We start from the raw sequence: 26,451 nt of genomic DNA, 5'->3' as shown, positions 1-26,451 counted from the left end.
CTTTTTCTATTACTCAAACAATTGTGATTATTTATAGCTACATGAGAGAAATATTATATGATATGCTACTGTGCATCTTGACCCAAGTCCACATTGGTAGTTTGAAATCGGCCATAGGGGAAGTATTTGCACCATGACGATAAGGAAATGCAACCAGTCTGGTCCCTGCCACACCAAAGCTGGTAGTTAAACATTTCCTAGCATACCACTACTTCAGAAACTCTATTTGGCCTGTTCTATCTACAAAGTCATCTTCTGCTCTGGTTTTCAGCTTCAGATTTCCATTTGTTCATGGCTTAAAAGTTAATGAAGCAAGGCCCGATGGCACATGCCTGTAATCCCAGCAGCTCTGGAGGCTGAGGCAGGAGAATCACAAGTTCAAAGCCAGCACCAGCAAAAACAAGCCACTAAGCAACTCAGTGAGTCCCTGTCTCTAAATAAAATACAAAATAGGGCTGGGGATGTGGCTCAGTGTTCGAATGCCCCTGAGTTCAATCCCCAGTACCAAAAAAAAAAAAAAAAAAAGCTAATGAAGGGCTGGGGTTGTGGCTCAAGTAGCAGAACGCTCGCCTAGCATGCGTGAGGCACTGGGTTCAATCCTCAGCACCACATAAAAAATAAAATAAAGGTATTGTGTCTACCTACAACTGAAAAATATATATTTAATTTAAAAAAAAGCTAATGAAGAAGGGTTGGGAGTATAGCTCAGTGGTAAAGCACTTGCCTAGAATGCATTAAGGCCCTGAGTTCAATCCCCAACACCACACACACACACACACACACACACACACACACACACACAGAGGACTCTAAAGAAGGCATTAATTATCCTTCAGGTACCCCTTTTAAAGGTGGCCAACTGCAGGATTCAAAAATGAATTAGATTCCTATGCTCACAGCTTAAAAGGATGATTTCTTCATTTCCAGTCTACAATCACCTCTGAGATTATAAATTCTGTAAATCTTAAAATTAGGATTATAACATGTAAGAGAGCTAGGGAAGGCTTTAGGGATCATTCAGTGTTCACCATTTCTTCTACTCCCTCATTTTACAGATGAAGAAACTGAGTCTACATGGTGGTCAGTAGCTTGCTTAAGGTCACACAACAGATTATTGACCAAAGTCCAGGGTTCTTACCTGGAGTAGAGGCCTTTCCTTGACATCCTCAATTCCACTTGAGAAACTATATGATCTCTAGAGAATCTGAGCAGGAGAAAGTACAAAGTTTGCACAAACACAAAACCTCCACTTCCTTCCTCTCTGCTGCCTAGAAAATGGAAGAATATTTCTCTATGCCAGGTGTTATGGGGACACAGAAGAACAAGACCCAATTACTCATACATAGGCAGTGAATGCACAGTCATACCTAAAACTCTGTCAAGAGGGGAAAGAGGGGATCATATTAGGGCTAAGCCTGTTCTGACCCCACTGAGTGGCATAGAAACCAACCCTACTGTTTTAAGAAGTGAAAGTTATACATGAGATTGTTTCCCCGCTACCCTCCTGCCCCATATCCCACTGTTCCACAGTGCTGGGGGTCAAACCAAAGGCCTCATACATGCTAAGTATTCCATCACTGAGCCATAAACTCAGCCCAACATTAGATTCTTGACTGGGTAAAATAGTGTCTCAGTGGGCTTTTCCCAAGTGACTCAAGTGTGGGATGTCTTTTTTACCAAGCAGAGAAGTTGACAAGCAAGTAGAGGCCAAGAACTCGCAGGGTCTGAGAGACAGAGTCCAGTGAGGTCTTTTCACATTCACCCTTCAAGAAAAATGAAACAGAATAAAAGCATACATCATAGGGAGCCCAGCCAGACATAATGGCACACCTGTAATCCCAGCAACCTGGGAGGGTAAGGCAGGAGGATTACAAGTATAAGGCCAGCCTCAGCAACCTAGCAAGACTATAAGCAACTTAGTGAGACCTTGTATCAAAATAAAAAAATAAAAAGTGATGGAGGGTTGGGGCTGTAGCTCAGTGGTAGAGAGCTTGCCTAGCACATGAGAGGTCCTGAATTTGATCCTTAGTACCACACAAAAATAAATAAGTAAATAAATAAAAGTTATTAAAAAGTGCTGGAGATATGACTCAGAGCTAAAGCACCCCTGGGTTCAATCCCTAGTACCAAAATTTAAAAATACTTAAAAAAAAAAACCATAGGTAGCCCAAATTTCTCTCCTCTACCCTTGCCCCCACCCCTGTACTAGGGATTGAACCCAGAGTGAGCTACATCCACTGAGCTACATCCCCAGAACTTTTTATTTTTTGAGACAGGTTCTCACTAAATTGCCTAGGCTGGCCTCCAATTTGTAATCCTCCTGCCTCAGCCTTCTGAGTCACTGAGATTATGGATATGTGATGCCACACACAGGTTGAAATCCAAATATCTTATTATTAGGTCCAACATATTTAAAACTATTCCATCAAATTACTATAAATTTTATGCTCAATTCTATTTCGGTGCTTATCTTGTCACAGAAAGACAACAGTTTGCAGACTGACACCATTTCTGGCCCATACTTTAAGTGAACTACCCTAAAAAGGCCTGGGGACTCCATGGCCCCTGGAACTCCTTTGGTGGGGGGATTGTTGTACCAGTTCTAGGGTGCTGGGAAGTAATCTGGATACTATGATAGTCACAGGACCATGAGTCAGAACATGACTTCCCGTTCTGTGTTTTCCTCTGAAGTACTCTAGCTTCCTTCCCCAATCCTGAGAAAGAGCCTCACCAACTAAGAATGACCTCTAGCCCTTCACATAGTCCCCAATCCTGCCTAGTGGTGCCCCATGTCTCTGTTACAGGCCACGAGTTCTTCCATTCCTTCCTTCCTTCCTTCATAGAGGTTTGTTCTGAGAACACAAAGTCAATCTAAAGGACAGATTCCTGCTTAAGTAGCTGAAACCTAGCAACAAAGAAGGGGCTACAGGTGTAGCTCAGTGGTAAAGCATGCACAGGTCCTGATCCCATCCCCAGAAAACCTGGCCCATTTCCTCCTCTCCCTGCAAAAAGAAAGTGGTATCAGTATCACAAAGAAAGTCATCTGTCTTTTCAAATATAGCCCTGGGTAGCCCAAAGGTTGAACTCACATATATACACAATTAACAAACTAGAGGGCTGGAGATGTGGCTCAAGCGGTAGCGCGCTCGCCTGGCACGCGTGCAGCCCGGGTTCGATCCTCAGCACCACATACCAACAAAGATGTTGTGTCTGCCGAAAACTAAAAATAAATAAATATTTTTAAAAAAACAAACAAACTAGAGACCTAACCCTAAGATACAAAAGGATAGACCTGCTAGAATTAAGGAAATTTATCAGAACTTACTTTGGTAGAATGTAGTAAAAGGAACTATTGCCAAGACAGGCTCTGAAATATTTCTGCTCCATGGTCCCACAATTTCATCACCTCATAGTCATCAGGGAAGTAGGTAGGGTTGACTGCACTCAATTGTTTGGCCCCCCCAAAGAGAGTTCCTCTATGATTATTAATACCTTGGGGAAGAAAGCAGGGCACAGAGTGATGTCTCCCTGACAGATGAAGACACGGTAGCTCCAAAGGATAGGTGACTTGCCTAGGTTGTTCCAGTCTACAAGACTCTGAGAAATGGTCCCTAATCAGGAAGAAACAAACTGACTTACAGAGGAAATGAACCTCAAGGATGGGAGAACAGCTTCAGCCTTCTGCCTGTCAGGGAGGGAAGAAGGGCTGGGCAGGGGCGGGGCTTCATGGAAGGTTTTGGATTGAGTTCCTCCTCCCTAATCCCCTATTGGGTCAGTGACTCCTGCAGCCCTGCCAGTGAGGAACAAATGAGAAGGGCTGTTGATTTTTTCCCCCTTGGCCATTCAGAATTTGCCCACATAAATACTGAGCAAGACTCTGCTCACTCCTCACTTCTCTGCACTTGGCCCTGAGCTGGACCTGGTCCCCTGAGGGTAGGCAGGGCCATGAGGGACCTGTTCATGCTGTGGGTAACCATGGGAATATGCTGTGCTACCTTTGGTGCCTCTGCCTGGTAAGTCCCTTCCCTTACTCCTTGCTCCCCTCCAAGAAAGTCCCCCGTTATCTCATCCCATTCACCTCTGCCTCCCTTTTTCTTTTTTGATAGGTCAGTGAATAATTTCCTGATAACAGGCCCCAAGGTAGGACTCCTGTTTTTTTGCCCTTGGGGTTCCTAAGGGAAATCTTCTGGGGGAAAAAAAAAAGAGGGATGGGGGAGACACTGCCAGACCCCTTCACCCAGAGACCCAGGATTGTTTTCTTAGTGGAGAACTCGCCCATTGGAGTCGTCCCTGCTCCCCCAACCCCAGATGACCTATACTGGGCAGAAGCTCACAGCCCTTTTCCTCTGCCCAGGCCTATCTGACCTATACTACCAGTGTGGCCTTGGGTGCCCAGAGTGGCATCGAGGAGTGTAAGTTCCAGTTTGCTTGGGAACGCTGGAACTGCCCTGAAAATGCTCTGCAACTCTCCACCCACAACAGGCTGAGAAGCGGTAAGTCTATGTGAGAGCACACCTGTACAGAGGGTGCCTGTGCATGGAGGTCGGCTTGCAGCATTATGTAATGTGTGTGCTCAGAGAAATGAGAAAGTGACTGGTAATCTGTTGACCTGCCATTTCCTTGCTGTGTGACCTTGAGTGAGTTACTTTCCCTCTCTCAACCCCAGTTTTGTCATTTGAGTCAGTAAGACCAGCTCTATTTAGCCAATCTAAGGGTTGAATGAGGTAGGCAGAGGTGTCTCACAACATACGTTAAGAAATTATGTTTTCAGTGCATACCTGTATTTGTGTGTTTGTACATAATTCACCAATTTACATGAAATAAAAACGGGGAAAGGGCTCTTTGTTTGCAGCTCCTGGGGGAGTTTTACATCTGCCTAATTCTCTTAAAATCCTAGCAACAGTGAAGCTGAGAGATCACATTGAGTTTTGCCTCAGGTGGGCTGCGTGTACGTGTGTGTGTGTGTGTGTGTTTATAACTGTGTGCAATAGTTTGCATAAAAGTAATTTTTGTAGAAACAATAGAGTTGCCTGAGAAGGGTGGAGGGGAAAGGTAATAAAGAAAATGGGAGTGGAAGAACTAACTTCTCATGGGGTAAACAGATAGAATATAGATAAGTGGAAACGAAATGTGATGGTGTTTGTGAAGAGTTTAGCAAGATAAGAGCTCAGTAATAGCAGCCACAATGATTATGATTATTATAGAAACATAGCTTTGAGGTCAGAAAGAATAGATCCTCTCTGTCTCTGTCTCTGTCTCTCTCTCTTGTTTTTGTTGTTGTTGTTTGTTTGTCTGTTTTGGTGGGGATTGAACCCAGGGGCACTTCCACTGAACTATATCTCCAACCCTTTTTATTTTTTTATTCTGAGACAGAGTCTTGTTAAGTTGCTTAGGGTCTAGCTAAGTTGCTGAGGCTGACCTCAAACTTGCAATCCTCCTAACTCAGCCTCCCAAGTCTCTGGTCTGAAAGCCATGCTCCACTACACCCAGACCTTCTCTCTTTCCTAAGCTAGCCTTGTGGACATGAGCCTCACTGCCCACAGATCAGCAACTGTGGCTAGAAGACAGAGGTCCAGACTGGACTTGTTGCTTAGGGTCTCACTAAGTTGCTGAGGATGGCTTTGGACATGCAATCCCCCTGCCTCAGCCTCCTGAGTCTGGATTACAGGCATGTGCCATGATACCCGGCTCTAGGCTGGACGTCAGGAGAGCAGTGTCCTGATCCCAACACCACAACTGGAGAGTGGTCTTGGTCTCATCATTCTATCTCTTGGTTTCATCTTCCCCATCTGTAGCATGGGGATGACTGGATGAAATGAAGAGGTTAGAAAGACTTGCATCATTTTCCTTAGGAGAAGAGCATCTTCTCAACCCAAATGGGGAGGGGGACAGGGAGAGCAAAAGAGCGTTGTGTTTTCAAAGCCTCTGCTTTGGGTTATCAGCCCAAGCTTCTAGTCATTTCCCTTTTTCTCTCCAAAGCCACCAGAGAGACTTCCTTCATTCATGCCATCAGCTCTGCCGGAGTCATGTACACCATCACCAAGAACTGTAGCATGGGTGACTTTGAAAACTGTGGCTGTGATGAGTCAAAAAATGGAAAAACAGGTAAAAGTTAGGCTTCTCAACAGGGGTGAGGAGAGGTGAGGAGCTGCAGAGCAGAGCTCAGGCTAAAGTCTTCCAGGGAAAGGCTGAGGGACACAGGTCATCAAACCCCTAGACTTTAGCACCCCCACCCCAAGTCATGGGAGCTCCTGGACCTAGACTCTCCTGAAAGATGAGTCTTGGTCCATGAGTCCACAGATTGGCAAGTATCTCTAAAACCAACAAAGACTGGAATGAGAAGACCAAAGAGAGTTTAAAGGTAGCCCTGGTATTGGAATGATTGGTCCATAACCCAGAGCTACAAAACTATTTTCAGACCACATAAGAAACTTACCTAAATTTGTCACTTATTAGGGAGAAAAATGACTCGTAAGACCACTGTAGAATAATGGTGTGGAATTCCAGAATGTTTGAGCTTCTGTTAACCTTTGAGATCATCTGGACTGGCCCCATGCACCTACGTTTACTGTGGGCGCTGAAGACTTAGTTCTTAGAGCAGGGAAATGCCACAAGTTGGCTTTGGGAACAGGACTCCCCTCATTTTCCCCAAGCACCTTCATTTCCCGCTCTCACCTTTAGTTGAAGCACTACCCTCTCCTAGGGTTCGTGGGGATGATTTGGCTGTGTCAGTCAAAAAGACTGACTCTTCTCCCTGCATACAGCAGGGAGCTGTATGCAGAATTTATTCTTTCCTTATGTGTAGGAGGCCATGGCTGGATCTGGGGAGGCTGCAGCGACAATGTGGAATTTGGGGAAAGGATCTCCAAACTCTTTGTGGACAGTTTGGAGAAAGGGAAGGATGCCAGAGCCCTGATGAATCTTCACAACAACAGGGCCGGCAGGCTGGTGGGTATAGGAGTCAGCCAGTGTTGGCAACAGCTTCACATCTGCACGGCACTTCACAGTTTACCCAGAGCTGACATACCCTTGTTTCATCCTCATAACCATCCAGCACAACTGAGACAGCTATCCCCATTCTCTGGATGACAAAGCCAGTTTTAAGTCCATACTGAATGACTTGTCTGCACCAACACAGTTAATAAGCATAAGAGCCAGGCAATGAACTCAGATCTATAAGGCTAGTTCTCTCGTCACTAAACCTTGTACTAGGCCCTGTCCACAGGCAGATTTCTGGGAACACAGAACAATACAGAATCAAGGCCTTGCTTCCATGACTTAAAATTTTAATCACTTTAACTGTATGTTCTAGGACATTAATAGCAGTTTATTGTGTCCTAAAGTCTGGGCTGTGAAGGATTGGGACTATCTAGGCTTCAGAAGTTGGGGAGGGAGGGCATCTATTGTCCCGATTTCTGGTAGAGTAGCAATCTCTGGAATACTCTAAACTCAAATCTGCAAGGAACTTGGACTTATAGCCAAAATCATAGAAATTTCCTTGTGGACCTGTACCTAGATGTTCTGGTTGCTCAGGGCAGAAGGAAAAGGTTTTCAAGACAAGTAGAACCGTGGGTAATTACTTGCCTTAGAATGTAAAGATTCAGATTCTAGGAGCTGCCTTCCTTCTGAGAGAGGGTCAGGATGGAAAATCCAAACTACTACAAATATCTAGTTCCCCACTTCCAGATGATTACAGTGTCAAAGCTCATATTTTCTCTATATTTTATAAAGTATTCTTTGACCATGATTTTATTTTTTATTCGTTTATTTATTTTGGTACTGGAGATTGAACCCAGGGCACTTACCACTGAGTAACTTATTCAGCCCCTTTTAATTTTCTGTTTTGAGATAGGGTCTTGCTAAGTGGCTAAGGGCCTTGTTAAGTTGCTGAGGCTAATCTTGAACTTCTCATCCTCCTGCCTCAGCCTCCCGAGCTGTTGGCATTACAAGCTTGCACCACCACACCTAGCTCCAGACCCTATTTTATTCCATTTTTATCCCAGTTGGGCAGGTAGAGAAATATGATCTACAAATGATGGAGTTGGGCCTGGGGCCTAGGTTTCCTGACTCCAGTAACCTTCTCAACATTTGCCTGACTCTTCACCAGAATCACCCAAGATGATTTAAAGTACCAGGTCCTTAAATCTCAAAACATCCTCATTGGAAAAATCTAAAGTAGGGCCTAAGAACAAATATTTTTATGATGCTCCCTAATAATCCTCTAAAGCCAAGAAGCACAGCTCTAAAATATATATATTTGTAGATGGACACAACACCTTTTGTTTTATTTGTTTGTCTTTATGGGTGCTAAGGATTGAACCCAGGGCCTCACACATGCCAGGCAAGCACTCTACCACTGATCCACCACCCCAGCCCCTAAAATATTCCATTTAATTGCTAACCATTGGTCTTCCCTTGCCAGAGCCATTCTCTCTTTTGTTTTCTCTCGGTGAAGGCAGTAAGAGCTACCATGAAACGGATCTGCAAATGCCACGGCATCTCAGGGAGCTGCAGCATCCAGACATGCTGGCTGCAGCTGGCTGACTTCCGGGAGATGGGAAACTACCTAAAGGCCAAGTATGACCAGGCACTAAAAATTGAGATGGATAAGCGGCAGCTAAGGGCTGGGAACAGCGCTGAAGGTTGCTGGGCTCCCACTGAGGCCTTCCTTCCTAGCATTGAAGCTGAGCTGATCTTTTTAGAGGAATCTCCAGACTACTGTACTCGCAATTCCAGCCTGGGCATCTATGGCACAGAGGGTCGTGAGTGCCTGCAGAACAGCCACAACACATCTAAGCAGGAGCAACGCAGCTGTGGGCACCTGTGCACTGAGTGTGGGCTGCAAGTGGAAGAAAGGAGAACTGAGGCTGTGAGCAGCTGTAACTGCAAATTCCAATGGTGCTGCACCGTCAAGTGTGACCAGTGTAGGCATGTGGTCAACAAGTACTACTGCATGCGCTCCCCGGGCAGTGCTCGGGCCTGGGGAAAGAGGAGATCCTGATAACACCCCACATGAACTGATTTGCTCAGTTGCATGACAGTGGAGGGTGACACCTCTTCTCTCTTGGAGAGAGTAGACTGGAAAACACTTGGACAATCACAGGGATATCTGTGGTCCTCGTGATATCTGCTACAGATGGGGAAATGGAGGTCCAAGATTATACAGCATATTGACAGAGTTGATATTAAAACCTGGGCCTCCTCCTAACTTGGGCAGACCCAATCTTTCCTGCAAGTTACTTCCTGGTATTTGTCCCTGTACTTATTATGCAGCTTGCTAAAATGGGAATTTGGGGGAGTCCATATCCAGAGGAACCTTCAAAGTATTTATTCCTACAAGTTTTAGGCCATATCCAGCCCAACTGTGCTGCTGGGAATCAGAGAAAATAGAAGCAAAAACTTAAAAGAGTTCAGTTCAGATCCCAGAAGGAGCAACCTTCTGCCACTGTGGCTAGGTCGAGAAAGACCAACTGCAAATTCCTGCAGATATATGAGGCAGAGGCTGCCTATTTCCTACTGGAAGGTTTTCAGAATGTTGATTTTTTTTTCACCTGAGTATGCACTTTTTAAGTTCTCCTCACCCGAGCCTAGGGAAATCAGGAGGGCTTTTTCAGCTCATAAACCATTCTGGTATCAAGGAGAGGGAATGGTCACAGTAAGTAGACAGGTGACTCTCATTTATCAGACAAAGATCTATAAGAGAGACTTTCCCCAGAGAGCTATAAAACATCCATTTTGCCATTTTTCCAGATTGGGAACTCAACTGCATTTTGTAAAAAATGTTTCTAGGATACATCCAACTGGGACCTTTTACTACTCCCCTTGATAACCTTGGGACCAGGAAGGGAATTGGAACCCTGCTTCTGTTTCCCAATTATCCAGCAGGCTAATGGAGGAAGCTAGAAATATCCAACTCCCTTGATTCCAATTTTGACAGATAATAAAATTGAGATCCAGGCACTGGCCAATAGAAAAACAATACAGACTCACAGATTTACAAGGTGTTATTTTAATACCACCTAAGTAATTTGGGCACTAAAGTAGCCCTTTGAACTTGGACTGTATTCAAAGCCTGTTTGCTCCCTTAACTTGAGCTTCCTAGGTTGTCTATGCACCAAGCAGGGGCCCCAGGGCAACTGACTAGGAGACTTGTGGATTCTACTTTCCTCATTTGCATTTCTACATCTTTCTCCACTGGTAATTTTTGGAGGAGGGGTAGTTTCCCATGAAGAGCCCTAGGGGCTCAGCCACCGGTTTCCTAAATCTGAATATCTCAGCCTTGGGAATCACTCCTGTCTGCGAGGGCCTGCTAGCCTGCAGGGAGGTTGAATAAACAAGTAAAAGGATGATCAAAAAGAGTAGAGAAACACTCCCAGCTTCTTGTTTTAAATTAGAAAATCATTTAAATGTTTTACAGTAAGATAAACCATTTAAATCATGGCCCTATAGTGGAATTTTAACCCTAAAATAATTTTCTTGAAAAATCTTTAGTAACATGGAAAACATACATGATATTAACAAAGATGATTACTAAATAGCATGTATATGGTGAATCCAATTTGTTTTTAAAAATATAAAAATATTTGCCATAATGTAATAGTAAATTTGAGTGGTTTATTCATTTTTCTGCTTTTAAAAATTTATACATGTGCCTACAATAAACAAATATTTTTGTCATCAGAAAGAATTAGTTTCATTTTTTATTTTTATTTATTTTTTTAAGAGAGAGAGAGAGAATTTTTAATATTTATTTTTTAGTTCTCGGCGGACACAACATCTTTGTTGGTATGTGGTGCTGAGGATCGAACCCGGGCCGCACGCATGCCAGGCGAGCGCGCTACCGCTTGAGCCACATCCCCAGCCCCATAGTTTCATTTTTTAAATACCTAAAAATAAAGGTCTTCATTTATTTTTAAGTGATAAGGAAAGTGACATTTTCATTCAGGGAATGGGCATCTCAACAGAAAACATAGCCCTAAAATTCCATTCTGGTCTCTATTGCATCTAGTGCATTTAAAACTACTACAGATGTCAGAGACCAGAGACAATGAGAAATCCATAAAATTGCAGCCTGTGTCAAGGACATGGAAGACTTCCTCTATGTCCCCCCTTCCAAGGAAGGTTAAAAAACACAGCAGCAATGACAAAGTAAGAAAGTGTGTATAGGGGTGGGGGTGAGCTATGGTAGAAGAAGGGGGAACTGGAGAAAAACTAAGAGCAATATTTTTGAAGAAATTGGCAGACAAAAGTAAAGATCATTTCCCTGGGGCTTAGAGAAAAATTAAAAAACAAAAACATAAAATTATCTGGCCCTCAAGGACCTGAACAGACACTTCTCAGAGGAGGATATACAATCAATCAACAAGTACATGAAAAAATGCTCACCATCTCTAGCAGTCAGAGAAATGCAAATCAAAACCACCCTAAGATACCATTTCACTCCAGTAAGATTGGCAGCCACTATGAAGTCAAACAACAACAAGTGCTGGCGAGGATGTGGAGAAAAGGGTACACTTGTACATTGCTGGTGGGACTGCAAATTGGTGCGGCCAATTTGGAAAGCAGTTTGGAGATTCCTGGGAAAGCTGGGAATGGAACCACCATTTGACCCTGCTATCGCCCTTCTCGGACTATTCCCTGAAGACCTTAAAAGAGCATGCTACAGGGATACTGCCACATCGATGTTCATAGCAGCACAATTCACAATTGCTAGACTGTGGAACCAACCCAGATGCCCCTCAATAGATGAATAGATAAAAAAAATGTGGCATCTATACACAATGGAGTACTATGCAGCAATAAAAAATGACAAAATCATAGAATTTGCAGGGAAATGGACGGCACTAGAGCAGATTATGCTTAGTGAAGCTAGCCAATCCCTAAAAAACAAATACCAAATGTCTTCTTTGATATAATGAGAGCAAATATGAACAGAGCAGGGAGGAAGAGTAGGAAGAAAAGAGTAACATTAATCAGTGACATGAGATGGGAGGGAAAGGGAGAGAAGAGGAAAATTGCATGGAAATAAAGGGGGACCCTCATTGCTATACAAAATTACATATAAGAGGTTGTGAGGGGAATGGGAAAATAAACAAGGAGAGAAATGAATTACAGTAGATGGGGTAGAGAGAGAAGATGGGAGGGGAGGGGAGGGGGATAGTAGGGGATAGGAAAGGTAGCAGAATACAACAATTACTAATAGGGCATTATGTAAAATTGTGGATGTGTAACCGACGTGATTCTGCAATCTGCATTTGGGGTAAAATTGGGGGTTCATAACCCACTTCAATCTAATGTATGAAGTATGATATGTCAAGAGCTTTGTAATGTTGTGAACAACCAATTAAAAAAAAATTATCTGGCCCTGAGGTTAAACCCTCAATAAACATGGATGCCAAAGTAGCTACCCTGAAACTTAAGTCATGACACTGTGCAGGAGAAATGAGCAAACTAGATTTTCTCCCATATTCCTAACAGAATCTCTATCCAAAGAACTCAGGCACCTGGTGCTTGGACACTTTCCCCAGGACTTTACTGACATAGTCAAATAATTTTAAGGGGGATTTTCAGAAACAAAACCATCCCCCCACTGTCCTGTTGAAATGCTCATTGCAGGAGACACAAACCTTGTTTATACTGTGGAATTATATCAGTAATTTTCACCAAGAAAACCCCGAGAAGCCAGGCATAATGGTGCACACCTGTAATCCCAGCTACTTGGGTGGCTGAGGCAAGAGGATCATTACTTTGAAGCCTACCTGGGCAACTTAGCAAGACCTTGTCTCAAAATAAAAAATAAAAAGGGCTGAAGATATTGCTCAGTGGTACAGCACCCCTGGGTTCAATCTAGTAACACAAAACAATTAAAAAAGAAAAGAAGGGGCTGGGGATGTGGCTCAAGAGGTAGCGCGCTCGCCTGGCATGCGTGCGGCCCGGGTTCGATCCTCAGCACCACATACAAAGATGTTGTGTCTGCCAAAAACTAAAAAATAAATATTTTAAAAAAAGAAAAGAAAAAAAAATCCAGAGCAATGGGAATTCCTTGAAAATTTTGCCTGATGTTCCCCAAAGCTTATAGTTTCCTAGTCTCTTCTTTCAAGCATCTCTCATCCTCATCCATCTTACCTTCAGAGCAATCAATCACACCAACCAACCTTCTCACTTGAATCTTGGGCCACAACCTAAAGGAATTTAGATTTCTCTACATCCATCATGTTCCTGTCAGGGATTCATTCCAAGGCAATACAGCATCATTCAGATTCATTAGTTACAACCCTACGCCCCTTCCCTTTTGGCTCATCCTTAACAAGCTGCTATCATTAAGGTGACAGAACAATAAAACCCCCCATTTTCAATAGGTTCAGGGCCCAAGACAGGCTGATTTGCCACAGTTTGATGGTAGATCTTGAAAAAGGGATCAACTTAATGAGGGAAACTTGTCCAGAAGTCTATCATATTTCAGTAAACCCAGGAACTGCCTCACTTCACCTGGAGAATGGACAGACTCCTGTAGTTTCTCAATCTAAACTAGAAAATAAGCTTATGCTTGCCAGGTCCCCCAAGCTTCTTCTTTCTTGACTTGTGTTCTTCCTCCTTCCCATCTGAACGTTGATGCAGGCAGAGTTGGGGACTCCCAGGAAAACCTTGAAAACTGTTCCCAGAGTCTCCTATGGTCTGCTACTGATCTCCTCACAGCTTGCCAAGTTGGTAATCATAAGGCAGAAAGGGAACCACAGTGGAAAGGGAGTGATTGAGTGCCAGGCATGACCAAAGTGCCAGGTGCTTAATAGATACATATTATCTCCTTCAATCCTCAGAACAATCCAATTACTCCATTAAATCCCAAATCTTCAATTCTGTTAATATTTTAACAAAATTGACATAAGTGCATTAAAATAGGTTGGAAATTATTTAAAGTTTATATATTATTGTATTAGTATTATTATGTAATGTAATTCGATTATATAATTGTATTATCATATGATTATATTTTATACTATATTTAAGTTTTTGTAGGTGTTTCACATTTGCGGCCATGGGAAATAATGAGTTAAAGTTATGAAAATCAACAAATTAAAGAATAAAAGTAAATAATTAAATTTTTAAAAATAAAAATAAAAGAATTACAAAAAAAAAGAGTTATAAGTATCAGGGACTAGGATGTATAGATGAGAGATCTCCTATTAGCATATGAGAAACCCTAAATTCAATTCCTGGCACACACACACAAAATAAAGTTTAAAAGTTACAATTATTCCCCTCTTGTTATTGAGGAAAATGTCTCAGAGAGGGTAAAGCACTTCAATGTAAAATTAACACAAGGCAGTGGATTTGAATTCAGATCTGTCACCTCATAAATTCAAATTCTTTCTTTTACAACCATTTACACTCTAGGAGCCCAGAGTCTCTGGCATCCTGACAGTTTTGTGGAAGGACTACCATTCATATGCAGTGAAAGGTGTCAGTTTCCTCCCTCTTCTGCAAGTAATAGAGTCTTATTTCTCAGCTCTTCACCAGAATGAAGAACCCAACTTTTGATTTGCAAAGGCATTCATTAGAATGATAAAGCAGATAGCCTGGCTCCTGCTGACTTGGGAGAACAGAATCATGGTTCTCCAGGGGGTACTCAAAGTAAAAAGCTAACCATTATGGTCTACATTAAAGGTCAAAGTTTCAAGAGGAGGTGTCAAGACAGGGGTGTTTATTTTAGAGGACACATAGAAAAAAAAACAGGATCCAGAGGAAAATACATAAGTTTCTAACCCAAAATGAATTCACAAACTATTCATATTTCCCACTGATGACGAAAGACCTGGGTTGAGAGAAAATGAAATGAAAGCAAGGACCAGGGCAAAGGCTTTTAAGAAAGGTTGAAGATCTTCAGGTAGAAAGAGAGTTCTTAACCATTTAATTTCACTGCTGTCCCTACACAGGAGGAAAGCTAGGCCTGGAAGAGAAAAGCATCCTGCCCAGTATCCCTAAGGGAGATGGCAGAGATTAGTCTAGACTCCAGGGCTCTGGGCAATCTACCTGATTGTTGGTTTGCCTTTCTCAAGGTTACAAGAAAGGGATGTGTAATACCCCAAGGAAAGCACTGAGGGAGTTAGGGCAAGGATCTTCCAGGCCTCAAACTGAATTTGGTCAGCGAGGGAGTAGGTAGAGGAAGTGGTGATGTGGGTAGGAAGTGGGTGGGATATGATGTGGAAAGGACTTGTGTCACCCCAGATGTCAGACACTATCTGAGGATAAAAATGGTGATGAAGAAACAGCAACCAAAGGAAAAGTTTAGCTGAGTGTGGTGGCACCGGCCTGGAAGACCAGTGACACAGGTGGATGGCAAGTTTAAGGCCAGCCTCAGCGATATGCAAGACCCTTTTTTTTTTTTTTTTTTTTTAAGAGAGAGTGAGAGGGACAGAGAGAATTTTTTAATATTTATTTATTTTTTCTTAGTTCTAGGCGGACACATCTTTGTTGGTATGTGGTGCTGAGGATCGAACCCGGGCCGCACGCATGCCAGGCGAGCGCGCTACCGCTTGAGCCACATCCCCAGCCCCCCCTTTTTCTTAATATTTATTTTTTCTTAGTTTTTGGCGGACACAACATCTTTTTTTGTATGTGGTGCTGAGGATCGAACCCAGGGCCGCACGCATGCCAGGCGAGCGTGCTACCGCTTGAGCCACATCCCCAGCCCCTGCAAGACTCTTTCTCAAAAAAATAAATATCAAAGGAACTGGGGACGAACTGGAGTTGTGGCTCAGTGGCACAGTGCTTGCCTGGCATACGTGAGACCCTGGGTTCGAGCCTCATCGCTGCATATAAATAAATAAATAAAATAAAAGATCTATTGATAACTAAAAAGAAAAAAAGCTCAGTGTTAAAGGACACTTGGGTTTGATCCCTTCTACCAAAAAAAAAAAAAAAAAAAAAAAAAGCAGGGGGAGAGATTATTTCACTAGAACTCAGAGAAAATAACAAAAACATAATCATCTGACCCTGAGTTTAATTCCTCAGTAAATATAGATGCCAAAGTACCCATTTCCATGTTCCTTTCAGAGTCTCAGGTACCTATACAGACCTGTGGAGGGATTTGTTGATCTAGAGAAAGTCATTTGCCATTTCTTTTCCAGGAACTTCTTGCAGTCCAGAAGAAATCATTTGATTCAGCTACCTGCTTAAGAGAAGTGTTCCTCAACTAAGGCCAAAGGAAGAAAAGCATACCTTGCTCCCTGTTTGAAAGAAAATGAAACCATCACAGAGGGGAAAGGGAGACCGTCCCTTCCTTGGACAAGTACTTATATCTCTTTGCTCATGTCTACTCTGAAATACTCTCACCGCTATCTGTTGAGCCTGCCGTCTTTTTTTTTTTTTTAATTTTTTTTAGTTGTAGATGGGCACAATATCTTTATTTTATTTCTTTATTTTTATGTAGTGCTGAGGATCGAACCCAGTGCCTCACACATGATAGGCAAGCGCTCTACCACTGAGCTACAATCCCAGCCCCAAGCCTGCCATCTTCTAGGAGCTCACATTATGGTTCAAGGCCTTCAAACACTCCTATTCTCCAAGTAAAATATCCTCAATTACTCTAGTTTTTCACTATTTTTCTCTTTTCTCTACACTGTCCTCAGATGCACTGACATCAGATTTCTGCAAGGAGTTAGATGGGGCATGAGCCAGATAACCTTCCAAATCCTTGACTACTATAATTTTCTTGTATGTTTCTGAAGAATCTACTTATTCTTAGCTACCATAGAGTTTTTCTTGTTTTTTTTTTTTTTTTTTTTAAACCTAGGGGCACTTACCACTGAGCCACATCCCCAGTGCTTTTTATTTTTTTGAGACAGGGTCTCACTAAGTTGCTTAGGACCTTGCTAAATTGCTGAGTATGGCTTTGAACTTGCAATCCTCCTGCCTTGGCCTCCCGGGCCCCTGGGATTACAGGCTACCATGCCTGGGCATCATAGAGCATTAATTTTCCCACTTGTACTTTTTCATAGCTAAAGTCCATTTCTAACCCCTTCCATTCCAACCAAGCAACCTTGATTCTCAGCTCCCTCAGCTCTGATTGACCCATCAGAGCGACCTCAATCATTAAGGTCCTCCTGTGCTGGAGGCCTGTAGTGGTACTGGGACAAGAACATGAAACTGATAATCAGGGCACTCAATCCCATGATTCACAAGTGGGTATACTTGTGCATGGTCTAGCGCTCCTTTATCAGATAGCTCTTGGCCTGGACTAAGGTCTTTTCCCCTCCTTTGGAACCTGGATAGGCCCCAACTCCAAGCTCCTCTCGACTTCCACTTTCTTTGCTTCACTCCAGGCTTAGCCTACTTCAAAACCTCTCTCCTATCTCTTCTTCTCAACTTCAGCTGCTCCTAGTTATTCCAATGGTGGCTCCTTGCTGTGTTCATGAAAAGTTGTCATGTCCTCATATCCTCAACATTGACCATAATTTATCAGCTAATTTGTTATTCTTCTTCTGATTTTGCCCACTTTTCCACTCAAGTTGAACTATTTTCAATAACTTTACTATTGGACACTTCCTCACCCCTCTCAGCACCCAACTAGGCTACCTGGGGTGGCTTGCACTTATTTATTTATTTATTTATTTTCAGTACTATGGATCAAATCTAGGGCTTTGTGCATACTAAGCAAGCACTCTGCCACTGAGCTACTAGGGATGTAGACCATGCACAAGTCCACTTCATGTTTTTCTTCTCTGTATATGTATTTACCCTTCTGCATTTTTGCCATGTTATGACAGTATGAGGTACTTGCCAGATGTAGTGCCCAATCTTGGATTTATAGCCTCCAGAACCATAAACTAAATAACTCTTTTAAGTAAATTACTCAGTCTTAGGTATTCTGTTATAGCAACAACAACAACAACAACAAAACAGACTAAGATGCTTTCTAAATATTCATTTGGTCTGCTCTTCTTTTTGGGGGATGGGGGCAAGGGACTTTTTTTTTCCTTTTTTTGGTACTGGAGAATAAATCCAGGATCCAGGGGCACTTTGCCATTGATCTACATTCCCAGCCCTTTTTATTTTTTATTTTGAAACAGGGCCTCACTAAGTTGCTTAGGGCCTGGCTAAATTGCAGAGACTAGCTTTGAACTTGGGATCCTCCTGCCTCAGCCTCCCTGGGATTACAGGCTTGCACCTCTGCGTCTCTTAATGAACTTTCCCAGTTTTATTGCTTTCTTCCTCAACTCCAGATTCACAAAGTTATGACAGTTCCTTTGCATATAACATTTCCACCTGACTTCTTTTTTTTTTTTTAAAAATATTTATTTATTTATGTATCTTTAATTTTAGGTGGAAACATTAGTTTGTTTTTATGTGGTGCTGAGGTTCGAACCCAGTGTCTCGCGTATGCTAGGCGTGCACTCTACCACTGAGCCACCACTCCAGCCCTCCACCTGACTTCTGTGTCCCAGTCGTGGCCATTTCCCTCCCTGAAATGCCTTCATCCCATCTACTGCTTCTCCAACTCCAAATGCTCTCTTAAAGTCTATCTGCTTCTTGAAATTGACTTCCATTTATCTGACAGACTCTATATTTCATTCTTTATGTTAGCTAGGAATTATGTATTTTTTATGTCTCAACAATAGGGATGACAAGTCCCTTCCTTGGAGATAAGACTGTGTTATCCCTTATGGAGTTTCTATAGCCTCCAGAATACTTTGCCAGTGGTGGGTGATTAGAGCTTGCCCAATACAAAACTGATTTTGCCCAATGGTGGTATGAGTATACATGTCAAAGAACTCAGAGCTAAAGAAGGAAAGCAATTTGTCCAAGGCCACTGGACTAATTAAAGGTCAAATTGAGGCTATACTTCAGGCTTCCTGATTCCAAATTTAAGTAATCCTTAGGGGTGTTCAAGTAACACCTCTCTGTTTCAGGTGATTTCATAGTAACTTCAGGACCAAACTGTTGGACAGTAACTATGAGAGGTAAATGCTATAGGAGAAGTGAGATACCCTATGGTGAGTTAAGGGAAGGGGGAAGGAATGAGAAGAACATACAATTCTTAAACACACCATTACCATCTAAGCCCCCCACTCAAAGGAAAAGGTCAGCCCATTATCCCTTCTATACTACTTCTTGCCACTTGTATTCCTTCTCCTCTTCCTTGTTATCCAGTCCACCGAGATAGTTTCTGAAGTCATAAGAATAAATAAAGTTTCCAAAGAAGAAGAGTAGGAAGTGAAGGGAAAAGGACATAGGTCCAAATCCTGGGGAGCCCCATTGATGTCCACAACTGTCTAATGAGAAAGCTGAGCAAATGAACTTCTTTCTGATTCTGGGACTAGGTAAGTATAGACTTGCTGGCAGATGAAGGAATAGAGAGCTAACCTGGGGGATATGTGCCTCCCCATCAATTTATTCACTCACTAGATGCTTTCTATGGGCTGGGGACTATTCTGGGTGCCTCCAAAGTACATAAAGATGAAGGAACATAGTTCTCCCCAATCAAGAAGGAAAGCACACATTGCAGTGTGCTCAACATTCTAACAGCCATGTACACAAGGGCAGTGGGAACTCAGGGATGAAAGCTACCAACATCTGTCTGCCTGGCCCAGAATCAAAGCAAAGTTCACCCAAGTGGTGAGGATGCTCTGAAGCCAGAATAGCTTTTCCTTCTCTGCTTGCTTGCTTGCTTATTTATTTATTTATTTATTTATTTAAAACAACCCTTGTACTTCCTAGGGTTAAGGTAGAATCATGACAGGTTGATGGGAATAAAAAGAAGGCTTTTGGTTCTCTATTGACAACAGAGAACAGCCCTTTCCAATGAGCCTTAATCAATCAGGTGTGAGGTGGGGGTGGGCACTAGAGGAAAAAGTGGAAGAAGAGAGTGGTTTATTGCTGTTCACAATGAAAGCAATAAAATGGTTTGCACTGAGCTGCATAAGGGTCATAATCAGTATGATAAGCTATCATTTAACATGAGGAGGAAATTGAAGTTTCATTTCCTTGCTTTTGTGGCACCCCTTGAATTGGGTTGATGACACCATTCAGTCAGCCAGCATGAGGCCTGCCTTACCAATTTTGTTTTGCAAAACAAAGCCAGTCACGGTCAAACTCAGTTGGTCAACTCCATAGATTAACATGAGAGGCCCCTAGAAAGCAAGGCAGCTGGGATAGCTCTGGCTGGGAAATGATGGGTTAATCCCAGGCCAGCTTGGCAGGGAGCTTCGTAAGAGTACCCTCCCTCTCTCACCAGTATCCTGGGGTTGACTCTAATCTCCACAGTTTGAAGGACAGGCCTGGATTGAGGATTTGGATGCATTTCCCCATTGTGTCATAAAATTCTACTCAACTTGATTGTTTTCAAACCTGGCCAGTATTTGTAGGAGCATACGTTGTGGGGGGTGGGGGGATGGACAAACAAAAACAAAAAACCAAAATGACAGTAACACAAAATTTCTTTCAAATCTTGTCCTACTAATTAGGAATACCTACACAAGCAACACAATTTAAGAAAACACTGGAAAAAAAAACTGTTTAAAAGCTGGGCTTGGTGATGCACAACTATAATTCTACCAACTTGGGAGGCTGAGGCAGGAGGAGTTTACATGTTGAAGGACAGACTGGACAATTTTGTAAGACTTTGTCTCAAAATAAAAAATGAAGGGCTAGGATTGTGGCTCAGCGGTAGAGTGCTCGCCTAGCACGGGCGGGACCCAGGTTCGATCCTCAGCACCACATAAAAATAAACGTATTGTGTTGTGTCCATCTACACCTAAAAAAATAATAAATAAATAAAAGGCACTCCATCCAGGCAGGCCCTAAAGGCACCCCATCCTGCTTTAAAAAAAAAATGAAAAGGGCTGAGGATATAGCTCAGTAGTAGAGTACTTGCCTAGCATGTGTGAGAGCCTGGGTTCAATCCCCAATAGCACACAAAAAAAAAAAAAAAAAAAAAAAGAAGAGCTGGGCGCTGTGGGTGGCACATACCTGTAATCACAGCAACTCGGGAGGCTAAGGCAGGAGGATCACAAATTCAAAAAGCCAGCCTCATCAACTTAGTGAGGCCCTAAGCAACTCAGTGAGACCCTGTCTCAAAAAAAGAAAAAAGAAAAGGGCTGGATATGAGGCTCAGTGAGTAAGCACCCCTGAGTTCAAACCCCAGTACCAAAAGAAAAGAGAGCAAGAAAGACAAAAAAAAAAAAAAAATCTGTGATCATCAGCTATGAAAACCAGTAGGATAAACTGAATAAAAAACCCAGGTTCAGGGGCCGGGGTTGTGGCTCAGTGGTTGAGCACTTGCCTAGCATGTATGAGGCACTGGGTTCAATTCTTAGCACCACATAGAAATAAAAATAAAGGTCCATTGACAACAACAACAAAAACCCCAGGTTCTACTCTACTATTGATTATACATAGTAAGTAAATAAATTCATTACATGAGTGAACTTGGTTTATATTCAACATTAGTTAGCTTGGTGAGAAAGACAAGAAGTATCTTATGTCTGTGATAAAGCACCATGAAGTAGTATAAAGACTTTTGAACCAAATATAATTGAATTTTGTAGGGAGGAAAAATATCTTTCCCTCACCCAAATTATGTGTTCATAGGTGAGGCCCCTATAAGAAAAGAGAGTTCAAAATCCTGATTCCACTAATTCCTAGATAAGGCCTCTAGATCAAATCACTCAATCTCTGAGTTATTGTGAGAATTACATAATATAAATGAAAGTGCTTAACAGAGTGGTTGGCATATAATAGGTAGTAACAGCTAGTAATCCTTCCTTTAAAGATGGGAATGTAATTCATATATTAAAACATTAAATAAAAATACTAGAGGTAAATAATTTTAAAAAGACAAAAGGAAGTTGGGTGTTGTGGTGAACATCTTTAATCCCAGTAGTTTGGGAGGCTGAGGCAAGAGGATCACAAGTTTAGTCAGTCTCAGCAATTTAGTGAGGCCCTAAGCAACTTAGGGAGACCCGTCCCAAAAGAAAATATACAAAGGGCTAGAGATGTGGCTCAGTGGTTGTGACCCTAGGTTTAATCCCTAGTATAAAAGAAAAAAGAAAAGAAGAAAGAAAATTATTAGAGGTAAAATATAAAAAAACTAGTGTTGATTGTTTACTCTGTGCTAGCAAGCACTGTTAACTACTTTTACATATATTATTATGTTCAACCCTCTCAACAACCGAATACATAGATGAGGAAACTGAGACACTGAGATTAAGCAATTTTTCACACTATCACACAGCTAGGAAGTCACAGGTTTATGATAAAAACTATTTTGCTGCCACCAAAGGCCAAATGCTAATCCATCTCTTAATGTACCACCCAGTACATTATATCAAGGGAGTATATTATTAACTGCCAGACAAGTTAGAATTTAAGGATGAGTAGTTCACAAGCAAGAGACAAGCGTGTATTAGGGAGAAAAATTATAGCAAATTATCTCTTAGGCTAAGAATTGTATTAACAGAAAAGAGTAGGAGGGCCTTCCCATGTTTTTGGTGTGGGGGCGTGGGAACAAAAGAAGAGAATAGCTTTTGCACAAGTAGACAGGAATGAGCAAGGTGAGCAAATAGATCATTCTAGCTAGAGCAGAGTTCATAAAGGCAGGTTCTGGAGAAATGCACTTAGAAAGATAAACACTGGGGTGGGGGTTGTGGCTCAAGCGGTAGTGCGTTCACCTGGCATGCGCAGGGCACTGGATTCGATCCTCAGCACCACATAAAATAAAATACAGATGTTGTGTCCACCAAAAACTGAAAAATAAATATTAAAAAATTCTCTCTTTCTCTCTCTTCTCTCTCTTTAAAAAAATTCATCTTATATATTTCACTACATAATCAATAAGTAATTATATATATATATGTACATATACGTATGTACATATGTATGTGTGTATACACACATATACACACTTTATTTTTAAAATATTTATTATTTATTATTTATGATCAATATTGGGGATTGAACTCAGGGGAACTCTGTCACTGAAGTACATCTTACCCCTTTTTATTGGCTAAGTTTTCCAGGCTGGCCTCTGGAGTCTCCTGCATCACTGAGATTAAAGGTGACATGCTTCATAACTTCTTTTTTTTTCTTTCTTTAGTGCTGGGGATCAAATCCAGAGCCACGTGCATGCTAGGCAAACACTCTACCACCAAGTCACATCCCCAGCTCATGCTTCATAATAGCAAAATGGGTACACCAGCTATGTGGAAATCAGGTATATTCCAAACCCACTAATAAGGTGAAGAAAATGATCAAATGATAGCAGGAAAAAAGATGAGGAGATTAAAAAAAAAAAGAACAAAGCTAAAGAGGAAGAAAAGTATTATAAGAAAATGCAAGGGCATGGAATCCAGCAAAATAGGCTAGTTTAGATGGCTCAGGAGATCTGAGAGCCAGGTCTTAGAGCTAGGTAACTATTGAAGGGCCCCAAAGATCATGTGGGGCACATAGAACCTGTAGCAAGCTAGGCAAGAGTCAGGTTTCTTATATACAATATTGTATGCAGTAGGGACCTTCTATTTTAGCGACAGAAAGACGGATCATAATGTGATTTCACCAGTGGAATAATACCCTAATAATTTTACATTTTTACTTAATTTAGAATTTTGTTTCTCACTACAAAGATCACAGTGGTTTTACATATTATATTTTCTCAAATCATTCCAGAGACACATGAAGAAATTAATAATAGTTTTCCTTTTGTTTTAAAATTGTATCTCTAAAAGACACAAACAAGCCAAGTTAAATTAGATCAGAATTTGGGGTTTCTCTTATAAATAGCACTTTAATTGATCTTTAAAATAAAAAAAGTTTAAAAAAATCTAAAAATTTTCATCTGGTCTGTTAGTTGTATCCATTGGATGGTTAGGAGTTTGGCATGACTAATTTCTTTATAGTTCATTTACTAAATGACACCATATAAAAGCAAGCACTACTGAAAAGGATGTGCTTGTTTCCAAATTTCAACTCATTGTAGACTGACTGCATTATATTGGTCCTTGTCTAACCATTTTATGGTGCAAGAAGGCATTAACCACATATATATGTTAAAGACTTCTTGGATTATTCTCACATTGGCAAGAGCCAGAAAGACTAGAGGAAGCCCAGAGAGGTTATTATTCTGGCCACCCAGAAGGATCAGGATTTTATAATCCTGATTAAGATAAGATTTATTAACCATCCTACCCCAAGATGGAGATGCTTATTCTTATAAAATAACTTAACCTTTCCTATCCAACCATTAGATAATGTTTGCTGAAAACTAACCAGCTCCCAGAGTTTAGAATGCTAATTAACTAAGCTCAGTAGGGTTGCTTCAGAATGAAAACAACTGAATATTGAGATTCAAACCTTGAAAATTCAAAGAAGACCCAGAAATTGTGGTTTAGGTTGACATGTTGTTGATAGTTTTTCAGGAGTTTTCTCTATTTCATCTAATTTGTCCAATTTAAAGACATAAAGATGTTTGTAATATCCCCTCACTGTCCTTTTAATATGTGTAAGGTCTGCACTCCTTTGACAACTATTGGGCTGAATGAGTACAACTTGTATGAGAGAGAAAAGGGGATTGGGGTCTTTGAGCCTGCTCTGATAAACTATTTGAAGGCATAATTTTTCAAGAAACATTTCTCCCACTTCAGCCAAGAAATGCAGATGAGGCAAGGGGTGGGGTGGGGGAGAGAAAAAGAAATGGAATTTTTTATGGTCCTAGTGGTGGGGCTGTTGGTCCTATTAGCTGCCCATTTGTCTGCAAGCTGCTTTCTCCTCCCATTCTGTGCTCCCTGCCATCACAGTGCAGCTGCTGCCCAGGAAGCATGAGGAAGAGACTCCCTCTGGAGCTGATGGCAGTGGCACTTGGAAAGTGCTGGCAGGGGGTGGGCTATAAAAAACAATTTGGTCTGGGAACAAAAGGCATCAATCACAGCAGCGTCATCAACCTTTGGTTTGGACAGGGGAAGAGAACTTTCTTGAGTCAGAAGCAGAAAAGGAACACTTTATTTAGTCATCTCCTTCTTTTAGTGGACTAAATGGTCTAATTAAATTAATAGGAAAGTTAATGCATTAATTCTGGAGCACCACAAAGATATCTCTCTCTCTCTCTCTCTCTCTCTCTCTCTCTCTCTCTCTCTCTCTCTCTCTTTTAGTCATATCCTTTGGTGAAGTAAGATAAAGCTATCTGAAGTTGCCAGAGTCACTGAATTCTACATTTAGGAGTTAACTTCTCTGTTAAAGGCCCTCATAAGCCTGGAAGTTTCTAACATAATTAACTTTTTGGAAAGTAATTATGGATCTTAAATGAAAGGTACAAAGTTAGTAAATATTCTCAGAGAGGAGACTAACATAATTAAGAACCCAAGGAAAACAATTGAAGTTATAGAAGTAGCAAACTGAGAAGAAATGGCCATCTCTTAATCAAAAGTCAAAGCTTAATCTAAATAGTTCTTATAGTTAACTGCTTAAGAAAAGTGATAGTATTTCAGAGTTGGGAAAGTATGTCTCAAGTATCTGTGACACTTTCAAATCATGCTTGTCTATGACATCCTTAACCCAAGACAAACTATTCCCTTGGGCTGTCTTCTGATGTAGGCAGTATCTCATTCTTTAAAACTTCCCTAACTAGAAAATGAGGTAGAAATGCCCAGCTAGACATGTATCATATTTCTTGGCCAAGTATATGAAGAAGCCTGGAAAGAAGGGGCCTCTAGATGTTACCTTAGATCTAAGCTTCTAAAGAAGTAGAGAAAAATGTAAATTTTCATTTAGTTCTAAATTGCAAAAAAGCTGCATGTTTGCTTGCTTGTTTCTTTGGATCTTTTAAATTTGAATTCTGGAGAAAGAAACTAAATTAAGTGATGTATCTAGCTTAATAAGAATACCACACTATAATTCAGTGTGAGAAAAATGCATTAATGCATCCGTACTTAATGAGAACAAATGTGTGTATAGTACTTTATAAATAATAACATTTACCTGGATATCCTTCTAAATCTGGTACACATATATACTTTTTTTCCTCTCAGAGCAAATGTTCAAACATAGGGCCTCGAGCATGTTAGGCAAATACTCTACCATTAAGCCACATCCCCAACTTTTTAAATTTAACTTTTAGTTGTAAATGGATACAATACCTGTAATTAATTAATGTATTTATTTTTTATGTGATGCTGAGGATCGAACCCAGTGTCTCACACATTCGAGATAAACACTCTACCACTGAACTACGACCCCCAGCCTCTGTTCTTACTTTTTGAGAAAGAGTGTCACTAAATTGTTGAGGCTGGCGAAGCATTTGCCATCTTCTTGCCTCAGCTTCTTGAGTTGCTGGGATTATGGTTGTATACCACCGTGCCTGGTATTTACCCCTAAATATTTTAGAGTTCATTACCTAAAAATAATAACATTCTCCTTTTAATAATTTGCAATTATTTCTTAATGTTATCTACTATTTAAATATCT

At 41.4% G+C, this 26,451-nt stretch overlaps 1 protein-coding gene across 1 annotated transcript; it reads left to right on the top strand.

The window, feature by feature from the left end:
• Window positions 1–3,930: 3,930 nt before the first annotated feature.
• Window positions 3,931–9,001, top strand: WNT8A (Wnt family member 8A; the record flags this gene model as incomplete). Its single annotated transcript, XM_081293990.1, has 6 exons — window positions 3,931–4,013; window positions 4,107–4,140; window positions 4,355–4,493; window positions 5,980–6,105; window positions 6,806–6,948; window positions 8,456–9,001. The coding sequence occupies exons 1-6, from the start codon at window positions 3,946–3,948 to the stop codon at window positions 8,999–9,001; spliced, it is 1,056 nt and encodes a 351-aa protein (XP_081150116.1). The 5' UTR covers window positions 3,931–3,945.
• Between the last annotated feature and the right edge of the window lie 17,450 nt (window positions 9,002–26,451).

This window comes from Spermophilus citellus (assembly GCF_964194105.1).
Source record: "Spermophilus citellus genome assembly, chromosome: 1".
Taxonomy (NCBI): Eukaryota; Metazoa; Chordata; class Mammalia; order Rodentia; family Sciuridae; genus Spermophilus; species Spermophilus citellus.
Note: the sequence above shows the minus strand (reverse complement) of the source record. Positions and strands in the feature narration are given on the sequence as shown.